The sequence below is a fragment of the Mus musculus genome, chromosome 1 (assembly GCF_000001635.26).
Source record: "Mus musculus strain C57BL/6J chromosome 1, GRCm38.p6 C57BL/6J".
Taxonomy (NCBI): Eukaryota; Metazoa; Chordata; class Mammalia; order Rodentia; family Muridae; genus Mus; species Mus musculus.
The window spans coordinates 154,624,540-154,645,191 of record NC_000067.6 but is presented as its reverse complement, the minus strand read 5'-3'; the positions used below and the strand labels follow the sequence as shown (position 1 = coordinate 154,645,191).

At 42.5% G+C, this 20,652-nt stretch overlaps 1 protein-coding gene across 23 annotated transcripts in view; it reads left to right on the top strand.

Annotated features, from left to right (window-relative positions):
- Window positions 1–20,652, top strand: part of Cacna1e (calcium channel, voltage-dependent, R type, alpha 1E subunit) — a 493,980-nt gene that overhangs the window by 239,594 nt on the left and 233,734 nt on the right. For all 23 annotated transcript variants that reach the window (XM_030243929.1, XM_017312578.2, XM_017312848.1 and 20 more), the window contains 3 exons: window positions 9,332–9,435; window positions 10,200–10,352; window positions 11,457–11,638. In XM_030243929.1, coding sequence (XP_030099789.1) covers window positions 9,332–9,435; window positions 10,200–10,352; window positions 11,457–11,638 — 439 coding nt within the window. The remainder of the gene's footprint in view (window positions 1–9,331; window positions 9,436–10,199; window positions 10,353–11,456; window positions 11,639–20,652) is intronic.

The following is a 20,652-nucleotide window of genomic DNA, read 5'->3' as shown; positions in this document are numbered from 1 at the left end:
GTCTGTAGAACAGATCAAGAAATAGAAAAAATCCCACAAAGAACAAAAAACCAAAGCAGAAACAGATACCATTCTATGGTGATAGTTTTCGTGTGTGTGTGTGTTTCTCTCTCTGTGTGTGTTTCTCTGTGTTTTGTCTTTCATATTACCTATTTCATTTCAGGGACCTAAATGGGGAAGAAGTTTCTTTCTGTAATGCCATGTCTCCCGTTCTTGGAACACCGTAGTAAAGACTTTCAATGCAAACTATTTTTTGATTAGGAGAAACATCAAGAGGCTCATGGTTATGTTAAATCGGCCTCTCACATTGATTCACCTGCCTTTTCAGAGCAGTATCCTTAGAAAGAATTTGTGTGTATGTGTGTGGTGGGGGTCAGTGGAGGTGGTTAGGGCTACTGTGGGTAACTTTCACTAGAGGGTCATGAAATGAACTTGTTTGCAACCAGCATTGAACATAAGAAAGGAAGTATTGAAGAGAAAAAAAATGCAAGTCTGGCACACATAGGGTAAATATTATTTTATATCAACCTGTCATTATTGTAAAATACACTCCCTGCTTTGCTGTGATCAAAAGGTCTGAAAAAGAAATCCCAGTATCTATTATACTTTTCCTTTGTTCTATAACACAGGTCAGTTGAAGTCCTGAAGACTATTATTTCTTTATAGATCGGTGGCATGAGTTCTATCAGCTGGCCATTTCTAAACCAATTACTGCCGATGACAATAGAAAGCTTGTTAAGCTTGATCTGGATTTATCCATAGCACGTCTGGAGCCCAGTGCAAGACATGACCACAGGATAGCCCTCCTACCAGAGAAGAATTAATTCAGGTATAGAGACCAAGTCCAAGGGTTAAAGAGAAAGTGAGATACCTGCAGGCAGGAAGGCTCTTTTGGATACAAAGTGGTGTTGTGACTAGCTGACGCACCACTGACACATTTAAGACTATCAGCCAAAGCTCTTAGAACATTCTGCAAGGCTCCATCCAAACCAACACATTCCAGAGGTCTTCCTTGCCTGTGATGTTTTTGAGTTCTGCAGATTCGTTCTCCACTCTTCCTGCCTTACCTGGTTCTAGCCGCACCTCTCTGGTTTTAATATCTTAAACATGATGATCTCCTGTCTTCCTCGCTGCTCCTTCTATGTTGAAGAGTTTATCCCCTTCTTGTTTCCCCTGCCCTACTCATAGGTCCCCTTTGACCTTTTTACTTACTTTAACTGTATCTTACACTAAGATACATTAACTGTATCTTACACTAAGTGTGATAAGGATAACTACCTCCTCCATCTTGGCCTCTGTGGGAATGCCACCTGTGTGCTCAGTAAGCCTCCGTTGACTACAGCCTGGATTTTGGGCTTTGAGATAGAGCTAGCCCTAGTGGTATCAAAGGACTACAGCATAGCCAGTGGGATGAGGGGAGAAGGAGGCTGCTTACAGGTACTGGGAGTTAGGCAGTCAGATGATTTTCTCATCCTCAGCTTCCTTGGTTTTCCTCTAATATATTTTGGTCAAGTTGATTTTTTTTTCTTTTGAATAGTTTCTATGTGAACAATTTAATAAACGAAACCTCTTTTTTCTCCTTTTTTTTTATAACAATAAAACGAAATAAATTCTCTAGAAATTGATTTCCAAATCAAATCACATTCCCATAATGTATTTAAAGGAAATGAAGAGCATAACATTGCGTGTAATTCAATGGATTTTTGATGGATCATAATGATTTGCATGTGTGGTTAAAGTGCCCTTGGTTTGGATCTCTGATTGTTATGTAAGTGCCACAGACACATAGACACATCTCCTGCGCATGCGTCTAGATTTTCTGCTCCAGAGAGACTGTATCAATGTTCATGAGCCTTAAGATGGGGCTTTTCTTGGGCTCCACTGTTCCTATTGCTAGAGAAATGACCTATAGGACAGAAGCAGAAAGACAGCTCCTGCCATAAAGGAGTTTGGCTCTGAATCGAGTTATAAGGACCCAACAACTTATCATTCATTAGAGTTCTTGAAGACATGTAAACAAAGCATGCCTGAGTGTTCAATGTAACAATCCGACTTGGGGACTGAGTAGCTGAATATTCAATGTTGAACAGCTGTCTGGATACTGAGCATAGTTGTAAGCTGCAGAGGCTAGTGCCACTTGACTCAAGTGACAGAACCAGAAGGGGCCTGAGGGGCCTGAGGGGCCTGTCTTTGTGTTCACCTCATTTAATAGATGAGGAAACAGATAATTGCCTTTCTCTTCCTTACCTGCAATACCAACTTATCAGATGCTTTGCATGTGTCAGGCTGTAGAAGACACTGGTTTTAAAAATTATTATTTGTTTTCTTATTTATTTGGCTCTTATCTCCCAGTGAGGAGTCTACTTTGTGTACACTCTTGCAGGAGTCTTGTTCACCTTGGAAACACTAAAAGGCTATCCAAGTGCAGCTAGGTTGTGTTCATTGGGTCATGCTGCTTAAAAAGAGACTCCATTCCTTCATCTTCTGCTGCTTCTGGGGCTATAGTTCTCCTGTTCTTTGGGACCTTCCTCCATCTTCAAAACTAGCAGCATGGACAGCACCTTGCTTCAGTTCTTCCATTGCCATCTTGTCCCTAGACAAGTCTTCCTTTGCCATTTTCTTAGAAGTACCTTAGCATTTATAAACATTGTATATTCCAGAACAATCCCTCCTATCAGGATATTTAACTCTGAGTAAAACTGTCTTATTTGTAGCAGATGATATTCATAGCTTCCTTAGATTAGGACCTGGCTATCCCTAGTACACCAAGATCCCTGCTTTCTGAATTTCTCAGACTAGTTTTCTGATACTCTTCTAATTCTGTGACTTCCTAGTATGTTCTCAAAATATGTTGGACCTGTTTGGTGGGGATGGGATAATCTTAAACTATTTTACCTTTAAGATAGCTAAAATTTATTTCTATTGCTTGTGACCAAGAATCAATGTGGTAAATCAGTACTATGCAAAGAAATTTACAAGCATTAGTTTTTAAATTCCATAACCTTCCTTACAAGGCCTTTCTCCATTTGACATGTAAGAACATTGTTGTCTCGGAGTGACAATTCCGTAAGTTTGAAGGCTTGTGCTAGGATTAGAGTTGAAAGTTGATCAGAGAGCATGTGCTTCACTCTTTTCCTAAAGCAGAAGTGTGGAATGTGGGCCAGAATATGAGGTCTGAAACATTCTGTTTTGGTTGAGAAAGCAAGGGAAAGAAGAGGTGGTCCAAGCAGGAGAAAGGCTGGAGAGCAAGAGGCAAATGCAAGACACAAATTTTAAGGGAAATGCATGGTAAAAATTGGTGCCTTTATGGAGGTACAGCACTATGAGAAATGAAGAGAAATGAAAGACCAATGGGTCCATCGTGGATCATAGAATACGTCTAAAAAAAACAATGGACCCAAACCATGGGATATGTGGACTGACCACAGTAATAATACCTTGGCTCAACTCTGCTGGACATCCAACTTTAATTAGATCCCTTTCTGAATTCTGGTCTCCTTATAATGTGGGCTGGCTAAACACTTGACACATTTTTGACTAATATTAGTCACCCTCTCATGAACAGCACACCTTTAAAAAGTGATGCGCAGAAGCAGACAGGTGATTTTTAGAGGGTGGGTGGCAAGCCTACGCCTAATGTTAAAGACCCCTGGCTTCTGTCTATTCTCCAAGGAGAACTTGCAGATTTGCTGAGGGTTGGGCAACAACTAACAGTAGGAGCTCTCTACACAGTAATTGCTGGCTCCCAATGTGTCATGATTAGCTGGAGTCATTACTTTTGGGCACTGAATGAGACTGTAATGCTCCTGAGCGTGTGTGTGTGTGTGTACACCTATATACCTACATACATATATGGTGGAACAAGATGTTCATTTCATGGTGAATGAAAAGTAAAATAGTAAAGAGGCCCAGGCTCTACAATCCCCTTTGAAGTCACACCATCAGTAGCCTCAGATCTCCCAGTGGCTCTACCTAGGATTTCTATGAGACAGGAGCCAAACCTTTTAACACACAGGCCTTGAGGGAATTCCAGATCAAAACTTGAGCACCACCTGAGTGTAATATGTAGACTTCGCAAATAGAAATGTAGGCCGCTCAGTTGTATTAGTTACTTCTCTGATTACTGTGACTCAGTCAGTACCTAACAAGAAGTAACTTGAGGAAGCAGGTTTATTTCACCTTGTATTTTAAGAAGGAATAAAGGTCATCATGGTGGGGAAGATATGGTGGCAGAAATGTAAGACATATGGTCACACTACATCTGTGTTGAGGAAATAGACAGAGGATAGAAAGTTGGAGTGGGCTATGAAGCACCAAGCTCTGCCTTCTGTGAGCCACTTCCTCCAATGATGCTCAACCTCCTAAAGTTTTTATACCCTCCCCAAATATGCCACTAGCTGGGAACCAGGTGTTCAAACACATGAATCTATGGGGGGGGGCACATTTCACACTCACACCCCAGCACTGTTTAATTTAAATGCCAGATTTTAGATAGATAATGAATATCCCACACATTATTAAAAAAAAAACTGCACTAAACTTACTTAGTTGTACTAAAAACTATTTCAGTTCTTTAAGCAAAACTCAAATTCCACTGAGCAACCTATATTTTATCTGACAATTCTAAACATAAGCCCACTGCTGCGGGGTATTTTCAGACATGGAAGTGAACAGCAGAACATGTCTGTAAAAGGAGACTATTGCCCTGGATTGACAAGGAGGCTAAGAAAATTCCCTGAGGTCAAAAGGAATAGAACAGTGAAGATCTGTGGATGGCTGACCTGGGAGATGGCTAAGTTCTAATTGTCCAGGGCATCTCTTGCATCCTTGTCTCCTCTGTCCCTCCACAGTTGCCACGACTAGAAAGACTTCTGTCACATCATCAGGATCAGATCCACCTCCACTCATCACCTCAGCCCCTGACAACTGAAAGCAAAAGTATTAGAGGAGAGGCTGAGCTGCAACAGCTAGACTGAAGCAATTACCAGACTGGACTGTGTGTACGACATGCTGTGTATATTTCTGGTCATCTGCCCTCTGCTAGGGAGGGCAGGAGGAATTGAGTACACCTCTGTATAGAACTTTCCATCCTTTCAATGCTTACAAGGGAAAAGTACATGGAAAAAATAGAGCCTCTGCTCTTGAAGCGTATATACACAGAGCTCTTGGGACAGCCGAGAGCTTAGGTTTTTATTAACTCAGACTGAACTTATCCTGGGTGGCCTTCTTCTGATTTTGTGATGTGTGTGTAAATATTGCAGCAGATGCTACCTGCCACGAAGGCAATCTTCTAGTCATGGAGACAGACAGGTACCTAGAGAATTCTGATGGTCCTGAAAGGGATCAGTGGCAACTCACTTGGTGGTTTATGGCTTGGGATGAAAGGAATCAGACTCACTAATGTGTTCAGAGACAGAACATGGTGACTCTGGGCAACACACTGGAATAGCATTGCTGAGAAGTGCTAAGTCAACCTCACACAGCATCAGGGCACAACAGGACTAGGAGAGAGAACTGGCTTTCTTTTAACCATTTAACTCTTTCTAAGCCTGGCTTCCTCACAGAAGTGAAATGTAGACAACTGTCTTGTTAGATGAATTTTTAATGATTTAATCATATAACATTTGAAAATGCTGCTAGCAAATGATAAATGTTCTGTATTTGCCACCCCAGCGCTCCCTAAACATCTCTGTCATGAGTCCATATTCTTCTATGTGACTGCTTCCATGGACTGAGTGTCAAGAGCCATGTCCTTCCTCTCTTCCCGCATTAGACTTGATAGAGCTTTGCTGAGCTGCATATACATCAACACCTGGTTTTTCCTGGAGAGGAAGCTTCTGGCCTTTGTATCTTCCTCTCCTTGTCACTCCCTCCCTCTATCATTCCTACGGAGGACATCCTTTTCTGTGGGGTCATAGTTGAGGAGTGTATTACAAGGTCCTCATCAGACTTTAGATGTTGGGGGATAGGTTCCTTGCGTACTCCTAGATGCTCCAACATACCTATGACTGAATAATACCCAGCTTTCTTGGCTTTTCTAATCTTTCCATCAGGAAGTTTGAGGATACCTGTGGTCTCTATCAGTTATTGATCTGTTCAAATTCATTCATTTTTTGTCAGCAAAGATCAGGTTCAAACCATCAAGCATCTGTTTAATAACTCTGAGAATAGGCCTGAGGATGTAGGCGATTCTGATGTAGACTATTGATGGAGATGGGAACAGGGTTTGCTGGGCCCCCAGAGCAGGGCCCCGTTCCTCAATCCACTTTGCCCTCTGTCAATCCCATTGTTTCTGATCTTAATACATGGTCAGGGGAGCCAAGTTATAGCTCCTGCCCCCAAGGACTTTGTGAACATTAGAAATTAAGAAGCAGCCAGTGGCTATGTATGTTTTAAAAGCTCTGTTGATCGTCTTCCTGCACTGGAAGAAAAAAAAAGAAATTTCTAAGGAACCAAAAAGCTCGAGGAGCCCGGGCTGTGTGAGATCCTGTTTGGTTGTTGGGAGTGCAAGATGGATTCAGTCAAGAGTACACTTGATGATGGGGTAGTGACCATGTCACATGGCTGGCTACGTGAGTCCCCTGTGATAAATAACACATTCCTCTGTCTTTCATGTTCACTTTGTTTTCATGGTACCTTTCTGACATGACCTTCCCTGCACGCTTCCCCGGCACCTGCTTCTCCATTAGCTTTTATCTCTTATTTTCCTCCTTGCCTGCATCTCCACATTTTTTTTAAACTAGGTCTGTTAGCGTCTCGTTCTCCTGTCTTCCAACTGCATTTTCACTGTGTATCCTTGCTCTCTTTTAACAATGTCTTCTGCCTCTGCCTCCATGTTCCAAAGCATACCTGTCATACCCAGGCCTGGGGAGGAAATTTTCACTTCCAGCAGCTCTTTGTGTGATGTGAAAGAACATCTGAGTACCTGGGTCTCCTAGGAAACAGAACTCTAGTTTCTGAGCAGAGCAGATTCCATACACTATGTTTGTGAGACACCAGGAAGGAGAGTCTGGCACCTGGGCAGCACAGGAGGCTCAGACTTGAGTCCAGCCTTTGTTCAAGAGGGATGCCGAACAATGCACCTGCTTTCCCTCAGTCTCTATCCCTCGCATATCTGTCAAGTGTCTTTCTCTTTCACTTCTTTCTTTTCTCTTTTGTCTATTTCTGTCATAGTTTTTCAGTTCTATTTTCTACATTTGTCTTTGTTCTTTTTCCTCTTTAGAAGTTACGCCATCCCCTTCCTGATGGCCTCCTTTAACTTTGTAAGCTAAAATGTGGTGGGGGTTGGGATCAGGAAAGATGCAGGACACTTGGAAAGCTCGCCTAGGACAAGTGCTTTATGAGAGTAGGAGAGGTTTGCTTATTATTTGAGATTGTATGAGCACAGAATTACATGAAACTTTTCAATTTATGTATGTGGTGCGTATGTGTGTGTGTGTGTGTGTGTAAGCATATGCTTTCCCCGTGCTTGGGTGTGGAAATCAGAAGACAACTTCCATGTACTGGCCCTAGGGCAATGTTCTGCTCTCTATTTGAGACAGGCCTTGCACTTTTAGGCATCTACCTCCTTTCTGCCTCCCATCTCATAGTTGCTGGTCTCACAGGTGTGCTTTACCATGCCTGGCTTTTTAACGTGAGTTCTGGGGATTGGCAGTGCAAGTATTTTATATACTGAGCCATCTCCCCCGGTCCAAAGTATAAAATCCTAAAGCTGAAAGCAATCTCCACTACCCATTCCAATAACATAATCCAGAGTGAGCATCCTCTCTTTGTCCTAACATGAGCTGTGCAGCACGAAATGCTTGAATAGTGCTAACGTTGAAAGTGTTCTTCTACAGTGAGGCAGCTTGTCAGGGGCCAAAGTTGTGTGTTCACAGTCATCTCTGTGATTATGTCATCTTGGATTGGTATCCTCGGTACCTGTGGATCTTGCATCTGTATCCTAGAGCCATGGGACCTTTCTTACGGTTCTCTTTGCCTACATTTGAAATCTTTCAGAGAGGTTGCCCAAAGAATAGTTAAATTGGCCATTCTTTCTACTATGAAGTTTTCCGGATGACTCATTTCCCAGTGCTTCTAAACAGAGGGGCTAATCTTGGAGAGGCTGTAAGGGATAAAAGGTATTATCTCACAAAACAAAGAATAAGCTAGCAAAATTTAAATCAGTGTTATTGATCTTTGTGTCAGAAACAATGTCAATTATGCACTTTATATGTGCCAGTACCTTATTATTATTATTACTATTATTATTATTATTATTATTGCGATAGTATCTCACTGAGCACCCTATGCTGGCCTTGAACTTGCAGTTCTCTTGGCTCAGCCTTATAAGTGTAGTCGTTAGAGGCATGCATCCCCATGACTGGCCCAGGGCATTCTTTATCTTTAACACAGTGTAATTTTATATCTAAAACTAGGCCATTGTACTTCCCTAGTTTATAGATGAAAGGCACAACCCAACCAACCAAAAAACAAAAACCAAACACCTAGAGTTTGAGAGATTTGTATCAAGTGGATAGTTCTTTGGAACAGGACTTAAACTTTGCTTGTCTAACACTTCGTTTTCTGCCTCACCACTCACAAATCCATATGTGCCTTTGCCCCCACCATATCTACTTTGTCCATAGGTTCTATGCAATGCATTGTCTCCTTAACATGTGCTATACACAGTCTAATAGTAGTCTTGTCGATGTGTAGATGTGAGTACGTGTGTGTTTGTGGGTGTGACTATAGAAGGTGGAAAAATGAAAGCACAGAAAGCCAGTCCAGGTCAAAGTCTGGTTTGGAGGCAGTTAGAAAACATGTTAATAATGTATAATGACCACGGACATAGCTCCCAGTCATGAATGTCAGTATAATTTATTAATTTGGTAAGAATTCTGAGCGTCAAGGAAGAGGAGAGTAAGTTACTTCTTCACTGAAGTTAATCCAGAAAAATTCCCTAAAGAGAACAGGAGACAGGAATATGTGACTTGGAAATAGAAAGCATAAGGGTCTGGTAGCAGGAAAGGAAGGGGTTGAGAAGAGAGTGAGGGACCAGATTTGGTTCAGGTGTGGGTCTTTCGTTGGTGTCCATGTGCTCTGCTCATGATCTGGGACTAGGACTCGAGTATGATGGTAACTTTTCCTTTGCAAAGTAAAACCCAGATGGCTATATTTAATTCCACTTAACGCCACTGGTGATTCACTTGGGCTCAGGTGCGCCCACATACAGCTGGCACTAGCTTTGTGTACTTTCCAGGCAGAGGCTGCTATAGTCCAAACTCCCCATGAAACAGGAGGGGACAGACAGGCTGTGATAACCTTGAGTCTTTTGTGTCTCTCTCCACAGCATCCTGGCCACTGCGGGAACCCACTTCAACACCCACGTGGACCTGCGGACCCTCCGGGCTGTGCGTGTCCTGAGGCCTTTAAAGCTGGTATCAGGAATACCTAGTGAGCACCTACTTTCTTCTTTCTGATTGGCTAGTATCCTCAATTGGATCCAGGTTATAAAGCAATGTCAGGTGGAAGAGAAAGAGTTCTTCCTGGAGGGAAACCCTGAACTTGCAACAATTAAACATAGCACTGTGCTTTTAAATTTAACATTTTCTCATATTTAAATAATAATGGAAGATAACAAAAAACAGGAAAGGAAAATAAAAGAAAAGTTTATTCCTATTGTATTACACTGAAATAAATGCTAATTGGATGCATTTTTTTCATTCATTTCCCCTATGCATCCAAATATAATTTTAATTATTACATATGTGCAGTGTTATCTGCTGCAATAAGTGTTTCAGTCTCCTAAGGTGAAAAATTCTATGTATTGTCAGAGGTTACGGTTTGTTAATCAGTACTGTGCTTCTCTCCCAGTGGGTGGAGGGCGGGATCTGAGAGGGAGTAATAGGAAAGGTCAACTTTGCCCCTGTTTTATAGGATTGTACAGCAGCAGGGACTTTAGACTGAGTATGAAACACAGCCTAATGAATTGAATCTGTCAAAGGAATCTATATGTCATCACAGAGGAAACAGAGGGTGAGAAGGAAACATAGGAGAAGGGACATAGATGATGGCAGTCTTCAGTTTGACTTGTCTTGGTTACTTATCTCAGAATTAATGGTTTGGTTTTTGATGGAAGACTAGGAGAGGGTAACTGAGCCCATCTTGTCAGGGGGCAGTGAACAAGGTCTGTGCTTCACTCTCTCCTCTCTCCCTAGGCCTGCAGATCGTGCTGAAGTCTATCATGAAGGCCATGGTGCCTCTTCTGCAGATTGGCCTTCTGCTCTTCTTTGCCATCCTCATGTTTGCTATCATTGGCTTGGAGTTCTACAGTGGCAAGTTGCATCGAGCATGCTTCATGAACAATTCAGGTAAGGTCATGATTTTCTGTCTTCTCTTCTCCCAGTGCTTCTTCCCTTTAGTCATAAGCATAAATTCACGACATTTGGAGCTTTGCTGAAAAAGTATACTCTATCTTCAGCCCTAGGATTACAGTCAGAAACTTCCTAGTCTGTAGCTTTTGGAGGTACAACCAGCTTAAAGATATATCTACTTGAAAGTTACATTACAAAACATGTTGCTTTGTATATAGTTGGAGGGGCTCAAATAGGTGGTCTCAGATCCTCTGTCCATGATAGAGGGCTTTTAGAATGCATGCCAAAAGCCGTTATGAATAAATAGTCTACAGAATATATCTTTGATTCAAAGACCAGTGGGACCCTGGAGAAGAGAATCAGATGGGTGTCCTGGTTGAGCTACAAAGAGAGCACCCTTTTGTGCTCCATCTCACATTCCTGAGAGGACTGAAGGAGCTGTTAGTTTGGCTTATCAGTTATGCCTTGAAAATTGTGGGATACACAAAACCCCAATTTCCAAATATTTGTATTTTTTTGTTCATTCCAAGCTAAGTAGTGTACAATAGGATGAAAGTCAGAGAGGAGGTTAAGAGAAATAAAGAATAAGTTAAAGAGTCCTAAATAAATACCATGTTTTTATGAAAAGAATCTCCAAATGATTTTTATTTTACCTTTAGTTTAAAATAAAGTAAAAAAAAGAATGTGTGCCTAAAACTTCAAAGAGTTAAGAAAATATAGCAGCCGGTTGCTTACAACTGTCCCCAAGGAGCCCAGGGAGAACCAAGGTTCATCCCAGTTCCCAGGGTTTGGAAAATGAATGAGATTTACCATTACCTCAGTGTCTTGTGTGTGAGCCAGCCCTGTAAATTTCTGTAGCAGTGCAGACCAAAGTAGAGCTTCATGCCTGAAGAAGATAGAGAGTTCTTTAGGAGCATTTTGAGTTGCACATGGATATGAACTGAGGGGTGTAGAGAGCCCAAGGCGGGAGAGGGTCTGAGGCAAGATGGGCAAACATCTGTCTACAGTAGGAGAAATGCTTACTTATGGCTCCCTAGGATCATTTCCATGTCATACTAAGCACCGCATGGTTTGTCTCCCACTCTCCAAATACATCTGCAGGTATTCTAGAGGGGTTTGATCCTCCTCACCCGTGTGGTGTGCAAGGCTGCCCGGCTGGTTATGAATGTAAGGACTGGATCGGCCCCAATGACGGGATCACCCAGTTTGACAACATCCTTTTTGCCGTGCTGACTGTCTTCCAATGCATCACTATGGAAGGGTGGACCACTGTGCTGTACAATGTGAGTGAGCTGATGGATGTGGTGTGGAGGATGGCGTGGGATTCTGGTGTCGTTTTGGTCCCTCTGGAACAGGAAAGACTGGGGAAATGTTGGGATTGTCCGGACTCAACTTTAGAACTTAGAAGAGCCTAACAGGTCACTCTCCCACACCCCAACCCCTTTGGATTTTTACTGAGTGGAAATACGTAACTGTCTTATTGCAATTGGTAGATTGTATTCCCTTATTCTGTCAATGGGTGAATGAACAAGTTAAATCAGATCGCCTTGTTGTGGAAAGTTTTGGATTTACAAGGTAATGGGGCACAGTGAGGTGTTCCAATAAGTGTAAAGGTCTCAGTTACTGTCCCCAAAGGACTCACCGTCAGATTGGAAAGCTGTTATAGTGGTTTTCAACCCCAGTGGCCCATTAGAGTCAGCTGGGAGCTTTAAAAATTATACTGCCTGGGCTTCACTCCAGGCCAATTAAGTAGGAATGTCTAGAGGTAAAGGCCTGTCATTGACATTTTTTAAAGCTTCCTAGCTGATTTTAATATGCAGCCACTGTCAAGAACTACTGCATTACATGCCCAGAGAAAGCATGGTTAATTGTGAGACTCATTAAAATGCTTCTCTGGAAATCCAAGTTCCTAGGTTCCTGCCCGGGAGATTCTGACTTTGGGTAGCTGTGCATAATTGGTGAGCTGCACTTTCAGGGAACCCTTGGTGATTCATGTGGTCAGGTTTGTCTGAGTTGGTATATGAGACAAAGCTGACCAGCCACCTGACAGAGATGCTAGAGATTCCAGCACGGAAACAGAAGTTAGACAAAGTGACTGTGCCTCTTCTGCCTTCCAGAGGCTGGTTGTCATAAGTCTCCCAAGGCATGGTGTAGAGTCCAAGTTCAATCATGAGCACTGGGATGTGCATGGGATGTGAGGGGGGCAGAGTGAGCAGAGCAACTGGGGAAGATGCTTGGGAAGGTTTATATCCTCTGTGCCTTTGCCTTCAGTCATTTGGAGGCATGATGCGACTTATATATACTCCCTTTACCTGGCTTTAACTCAAGATGCTTACCTTTTTCTTCTGTTCTTCTCTCTCTCTCTCATCACATATGTACAAAGCTAATTAAGTAAGTGCAGTGTGACTTACATAGAAAGCAGCCTTTGAGAGGAAAATCCATGTCTTAGGAAGAGATTCAACCAAACCCGATGCCCAGAGAACAAGGATTATATGAAGCCTAAATGTGTAGGTACTTAGCAACTGACTGAGTATTGCAGTCAGCCCCCTTAGGTCCCAATATATGGCTGCTACCAGTTGTGGTTGCAAAATATTTTATGGCTTGTTAGGATATTGCTGGTAAGTGATTAGGCCTAGTTTGGCAGTACCTATACCAAACTTCTATAGTCAATTTTATGTTTGTCACTATACCCTGACTTTACAGGACAACTACTTCTATAGCATTTGCACTTTATTGGGCATTTTAAGTATCAGATAGGTGATTTAAAGCAATGGGAAGTTGGATACAGTTATATGCAAATACTGTACTATGTATGGGAGTGGAGAAACCTCAGATTTTGGAATCTATGGAAGGTCTGGACACCTATGTTCTACAGATGCCAGGGAATGACTAAACTAGTCTGGATCTATTCCCATACAGGATGAGTAAGGTGGAACTGAGAAATTTAGTAGGCAAGATTTACAGGCTGTTGTGCTAACATTCCTGGGTTAGGATAGGGTAGGATAGAGGTTTCCCACACCAGGTGATGCTCAGCAAGCCCTGGATACTGTGATTCAGGACCCCCTGGCGACACTCTGGAATTCTTATTAGCTATGGGAGGCAGCAGGGAGGAGGAGGCAAACATGGTGAGGGCATAGTCACTTCCTATCTGAGATGTCAAGGTTGTCTTGAGGCAATCTCACCAAGACTAGCCAAGGGACCTTAAGAAATTATCGTGCTGGCCCTGCAGTGGCTGGTGTCACTTGTAGAGCTTTGAAAGTGATGAACTTCAATTAGATGTGTAGACTCACCTAAGTGATGTGATAAATGCATGGAAAGCCTACAAGGAGAAGTGTTGCATTTGAGGATCTAAGTGCGATCTGCCATTCCTCCGACCAGGGATCAGCTGGGACTGAGATGCGCCAGAGTGGAGCAGATGAGCTGCTCATCACTCCCGCACTGGTCCTCTTGGAGATCATTACTTATTTCTACAACTATTGACTTTGTAGATATTCTGTATCAAGCACTATGCAGAAACACTAGCAAGATGGCACTGGGGCGGGGAAGGGGTGCGATCCCTACTGGCATGGTTCTCTCTTTAAATTCCCATCTCTCCTGTTGTCTGTCAGTTGTAGCAATAGAGCCTACACAAAGCAACTGTGATCTAGCTCTTGCCCGGAGTTTTGCTCCATGAAGCAAGCAGGGAGGGAAAGAGGTCAATGACAGATCCTCTGAAACCTTTCATCACAGCAGTTCCTAGGGCCACAGACTCACACCTCTCTCTGAAGTCCAACCTGTTAGTCATTGAACTGAAGCCTCCTGCTGGCCTTGATGGTTGGATCCAGGCATAGAAGAACTGGCTGAGCAATAAGGTTGATTCCTCCAAAATATCTGGCTACAAATAGGCAAAAAGAACTCTTGTGTACTCTGAAAAAAAGCAGTGGCATGGGGCATGGGGCCAGGTATCACTGGCAGAGGTGACAGTCCTACTGAGGTGAATAGCTGCCTCTTGATTCAGGAGAAATCAAATAAAAATGGCACTCAATTTTCAGTAAGTGGAACAAAGACAAAGTCTGTATTTTTTTTTTTTAGAGAGCCATCAAAACTGGTCTTAGTTGGGCAAGGACCTAATTGAAGCAAGACCCAATAGGGGCTGTGCAGAGGAACTGGGTACACCTTGCTGACTTAAGCCTCCTGTCACTGCAGAGATGTGCTCCATCAGACTGACTCTTTGGACCACAGGAAATAGGGCTGGCTATGGTAAAATCCTATCATAAAGGCTCTCTATTTGTTGAAATTTAACTATTCATCTTTGAAAGAAAAGAGGATTGGGGAAAGGGGAGAAAATAACAGTGGAGATGGTGTAGACAAACAGACCTGCCAATCCTTTCTGTGTGTTTGTTCTCCCTGACAGCTCTATTGTCAGGGTTACATGCAGACAAGCACCTAGAATTTGTTTGTGTTTTTTTGTTTGTTTGTTTTTTAAATCTTTGAAAACCAGTGATGTTCTTGGGGTTTATTGTGGATTATTCTGGGAGGTGCGTGAGTGCGGAGTTGCTTAAGAGCATGGGTTACTCAAGGAAGCTATGCCACTGAAAATCACACTCCAGCATGGATGCTACATACTTGAAGCTCCCTGGCCAACTTACAGACAGCATGGTGGGCTAGACAGTGTCCCCTCCCTAGCAGTTATTAATGATCTTAGACTCTATGATGACAAAATTTATATGTGCAAACATGATATTTATAAAGCATGGACTTAAGTATGAACAACAAATCAACTTAATATCATGAATACAAGTATGTATGTCTGGATATTTTATACAGGATTTACTACCTCCAGTAAAACACAGACATTAGGATGTAGACTTCCCTTCTGTATTAGTCAGGGTTTTGACCAGAACTGATGGGATGAATATTTATGAAGGAGTTTATTAGGATGGCTTACAGGCTAATCCAACAATGGCTGTTTACCCATGTAAAGTGCAAGAATCCAATAGTTGTTTAGTCCACCAGGCTGAATATCTCAGTTGGTCGTTAGTATACTCTGGAATGCCAAAGAAGTAGGCTTTAATGTCAGTGAAGGGATGGATTTGCCAGCAAGAGCTTGGGTAAGCAGGCAAAGAGCAAACCATTTCTTTTTCTATGCCCTTTATTATATAATCTGCCCCCAGAATGTATAGATCTTCCTACCTCTAAAAATCTGGATTAAAGGTGGCCTTTTCTGCATCAGATGATTTAGTTAAGAAAAATACCCCACAAGTATACCCAGCTGCTTGGGTTTTAGTTAATTTCATGTGTAGCCAAGTTGACAACCAAGAAGAGCTATCACATCTTCTGCCACTTCTTGTTCTGTGATGGCCCAGTCCACCTAACTGATATGTTTCATCAGGCAGAGCATGAAAAGAAGAGAGCTACTCTCTACCATTCTATTGTCCCTTCTTTTTAATGATACAACAAGTATACAAGACTAATTGGCCACTCAGACGAGAAAGAGAGTCTTAGTTATGGGTGTTACATACTCCAAAAGAAAAAGAAAAAGAAAAAGAAAAAGAAAAAGAAAAAGAAAAAGAAAAGAAAAAGAAAAAAAGAAGCTCTCAGGCATGAAGGTTCATCTTGACCATTTTTCCCCTAAAATGTTATCCTAGTTTTCTCTCTATTGCTGTTACAAACATCATGAGAAAAATCATGTCACATAGGGAAAGGATTTATTTGTCTCATACTTCTAGGTCACAGTCCATTATTGAGAAAGGTTGGCGTAGTAAGTAAACTCAAGCAGGAACCTAAAGTAGAAGCTACTTGCAGGCTTACCTACAGACCTATGCTGGGGTAGCTTTCCTATATAGCAGAGAACCATCTTCCCAGGGAATGGTGCTGCCCATTGTGGACTTGGCACTTATACAGTAATTAATAATCAAGACAACACCCACAGACATGCCTACAGGCTAACCTGATCTAAGCAATCCTTCTATTGAGATTCCCATCTCAGATGACTCTGGGAAGTGTCAAGATGATGACTAAAGCCAACCAGGACAAAAGCAAAGGTTTTTGTTCCCTGTTTGCTGTACAGACACTTTATAGGTGTCTTTGGTGACTTTGGTGACACTCTGCCATTGACTACCCTTACATTCGTTTGTGTTTGGCTTCTCTCATCATTTTATACCATAAGGGAATTAGTCAGGGTTCCATTGCCAGGGCTACATGGACTTTCCTCAGGCTTACTTTAGTCTCTACCAAAATTTCAATTCTGCTTGGTCAAATTCCAGCTGTATTCTTGGCTTCCCTTCCTCCTGTGGTAGAAAGAATACAAAGCAGTTCAATTCTGCTGGCTGCTTCTACCTGTTTGGACTACAGCTCCCAAAGGTCTCCTCAACTCACAAACTCTCCCTGGCACTTAGTAATTTAATTAATTTTATTTACCCCAAACCTGATAGTTGTTCCTTTTCATGGCAGCAAGTCCTTTCCTTGAACAGTGCAGTTCACTTAGCAAATGTGTCTTTGGCTTAAGTATTAAACCTTTAATCCTCTTCATGAGGACTAGATGTAGCCAAGAGAATCAACTCTTTCCTGATTCTGACCCGAGTTTCCACTCACTTTTGTTATTCTTGTTTTATGCTGTCTGCTGATTTTATTAGCTGTTTTCATGTTTTTAGAACATAATATTCTGATTGCCAAGCTTCCCAGGTCCCTATCTGCAATTATTTGGGTCTCTGCTATTAATGTTCAGGTTTTCTGTCTGCCTGCCTGTTTTACATGTCTGTAGCTGGTGTTATTTCTTTTCTCACTTATTATTGATGCAGATGTGGATGTAGAAAATCCTAGAGCCTTGCTGCTTTCCCAGATGTATAGTTTGCCTGTCTCTGCATGGAGTGCTCCCAGCCGCTGTTGTGGAAGATGTCTTTGAAGGCTTTTGGCAAAAGAGGCAACTTAGAGTCTGGGTGCTTCCTGAGAGCCACCTTCACTGCTCAGAAAGCCTTTGGTTTATGCGGGTGGCTCTCTTTTTATCCTGCCTTCTAGCTATACAGTTAATACTAGTTAAATTCGATAACATGTGTTTACTTTCTGCCTCATTGAGATTTTGCTCAGGTGTGTGATATGCAAGCATGTTGAAAGAATCCCACCGTATCCCAGCGCTAGTGAAAAAAAAATACCATTTTCTTTTTGGAGTAATTCTGTTGTTGTGGTATCTACAGAAGACACCACAGGTTGAAGGATGAGAGCCTAGGGGACGTGTCTAATCTTTGCCTCAGTCATCCATCCTGTATTGCTTCCTCCCACATGCTTTGATGATAGGAGGACATCTGTCAAAGCTCGTTTGACAGATGAGTGGCAGGAGTCCTGATCTTCTCACGGAGCTAGAATAATGAGGTACCCCATCTGATCTAGCAGCTGACCTAGGTAACATCTGGGGGGCACTTCTAGCTAGTCTCACTCTTGCTCTGGAACTGACAGTTTGTCTTCACATCTCCCATCTGCCATCTCTACCTCTCTGTTTCTGTGTAAGAGCCTGCCATCCAGGTGAAGCCTGGATTCTGATACCTGTGTGTGTTCACCTGTGACTCATCTGATTAATGGAGAGATTGATAAGTGGATCTTGCGGGCAAGTCTGCCCCCTTTCCCATGAAGGCTACAGGGCAAGGTGTGCTTAGCAAGGAGCTATAACTTCCCCCTCATTACTCCCAAGTACCTGGAAGCACGTATTTTTTCAAGTTCTCCAAGGAGAGAAAAGAGATTAGGAGATATTGCTTCTAGAACTCACAGTAAATATTTTTCTCTCTTCTGTCTACTCTCATAGGTATTTATAGACACATTAACTTATTAATTTATTTAGTATTTGTTATATGCCAGGACTATTGTAGATGTTGGGGATATAGCAGAGCCCCTACATTTGTGGAATTTCCATCTTAAGGACATAAGTTTGGGATAGATAGCAAACGTGGAATATATCAGATAGAGATAGATGTTGTGGAGAAAATTTTAAGTGGAGAACTGGTAAAGGTTCACTTTTACATGAAGCTCTCAGCAGGACTATTCAGAGAAGATGGCATCTGAGCAAGGCCTTGAAGCTGGTAAAGGAATGAGCTAAGTGGTTTTCTTTCTTGGTTTTCTATGTCCCATGTAGCTGGGATAACATTGCAAGGACCTAGAGATGTGCCAGTTACATTTACAGAATAGCACAGAGGCTAGCATATTGGAGTACAGCGAGTGACAGGTAAAGCCAGGAGGAGGATGCGGATCACATGGACCTGGTGACTATTGCTTTTTTTTTTCTTTTCACATCAGTGGGATAAAAAGCAATAGGGCAGGGGTGGAGGACAGAAGTGACACGACCTAGGTTGCATCTAAAGATCCAGATTGCTTGCTAAGAACAGACTCTAAAGGAGCAAGTCTGGAAGTAGGAAGACAAGTTAGGACATCAGTGAAATGGTCTAAGGCAGCATGACGGGAACTCCACCCAGGGAGGCAACACTGTAAGAGCTAAATGGTGGGTGGTTCTAGGTGTGTAGTTGGCTAGTTTCAAGAATGAGAGAAAGCAGAACACTGGAGTTATCACTTGGGGTAGTTAATAGTTTGAATAAAGATTAAGAATTGAGTTTGGGCGAGTTAAACTTTCCATGGTTATTTGATGTGGTAGTATGGTCATGACATTGAATAAATGGCTTTGGTGTGGAAGCTTATTCAGGAAATATCCTTTGGGACGTTTTCAGTGTATGGATGGCAGTTGAAGTTATGAGACCATAAAGGAAGTGAGTATAGAATGGAGGCCAGGGGAGATTCTAGGCCTGAGTTCCAAAGGTAAAGTGTTGGGGAAAAAGTCACCAGCAAAAGTGACTGAGAAGGAGCGGTAAGAAAGTGGGTGTCCCGAGGCCAATGGAATAGGATGCTTTGAGGAGAAGGAAGGAGAGGAGGGGAAAGTCAAGAAGGGAACACATCCCCCCTGAAGTGCCAACATCACACAAAGCAGACTCTCTTCTGTATTCCTTTGCTAATAGTTTCTTGGAGATTTATTCATTATATCTTTAACTCACATTCGTATTTTCTCTTTCAAAAATGCTTTCCTCATTTAAGTCAAATGTTTCTAGTGGGTCAAATAGGATGCTGGTGGGAAATGCGCCATCTTAAGGCAGGAACAGTTAAGGGACTGTGAAGAGGTTAAACGAGAAGGCCTGGCACAGTGGCAGATGAAGTGCTCGAGGACCATACAAGTTCTCTTCCAATTCCTTCTTTTGTTCTTGGGGAAGTAGGAAATGAGATCATCAGCTGAGGGAGGGAGGAGGAAGAAGGAAGATGTTGGAGGGTTGCAGAGAAGATAGAAGCCAGCTTTCTAAATGTCGGAGTGGTAAACGGGGTAGGAAAATGGTGTTGGTTCTGTGCAGCACTGAAGAACCCCTTGGTGTGAGTGGCTATGAAGTCCACAGGAGACCAGTGAGCGGCACAGAGTGCTTTCAGGAGCTTAGCCACTTCGCAGCTAACAGTGGTAGATAAAGGTCTGGCTTTTTCCAAAGCAATTTTGCCCCATGAGCTCACTCAGGGAGAGAGGGCTGGGAGAGTGTTTGTAGCTTGGCAGTGGCATCTGAGCTAGGTAAAGAGAAAAGAGCTAGGGGGTAGAGTAAAAATGGCCCTTTATGAAGCCCAGTGAAAATGTGCAGGGCAAATTCAGTCTGTGGAGTAACCTACCTGTTTTATTATTTTGGAAGTAGCAAGTTGGTTTTGAAGCTGAGCGTTCTGATTCATACGTGGGGGGAGGGGAGGTGTCTTCACCCTGCTCTCAGGAGAGTGAATATATGGTATACTGCATGAGTACACTGAGGTCATGACTGTAGTCACCCTACACAGCCTCTAAGCCAGTGCTTCTCAACCTGTGGGTCGCAACCCCTTTGGTTACCTAAGCCCATCAGAAAACACAGATCTTTACACCATTATTTATAACAGTAGCAAAATGACAGTTGCAAAGTAGCAACCATTTTATGGTTGGGAGGCACCACAACAGAGGGAACTGTGTTAAAGGGTCACAGCATTAGGAAAGTGGAGAGCCCCTGCTAAGCCCTTGATGACTCAACCCCAGAGAGCCTGAATCCTACTGTCACTGAAGTCCAAATGTTTTCTTGAGAACATTTAGTGACTGAAAGCCCTCAGGCCCAGCTAGCTGTCTCACTAGCACTATGTGCCTAAATCTAATTTCCTCCCCCAATTGATTTTTTAAATTAAATTAACTTATTTTTGAGTGCAGGGGCTGGTGCATGTGTAAACATGGATATGGGGTCAGATGTTGACACTGGGTGTCGTCCTCAGTTGTCCCCTAACTTCGTTTTGAGAC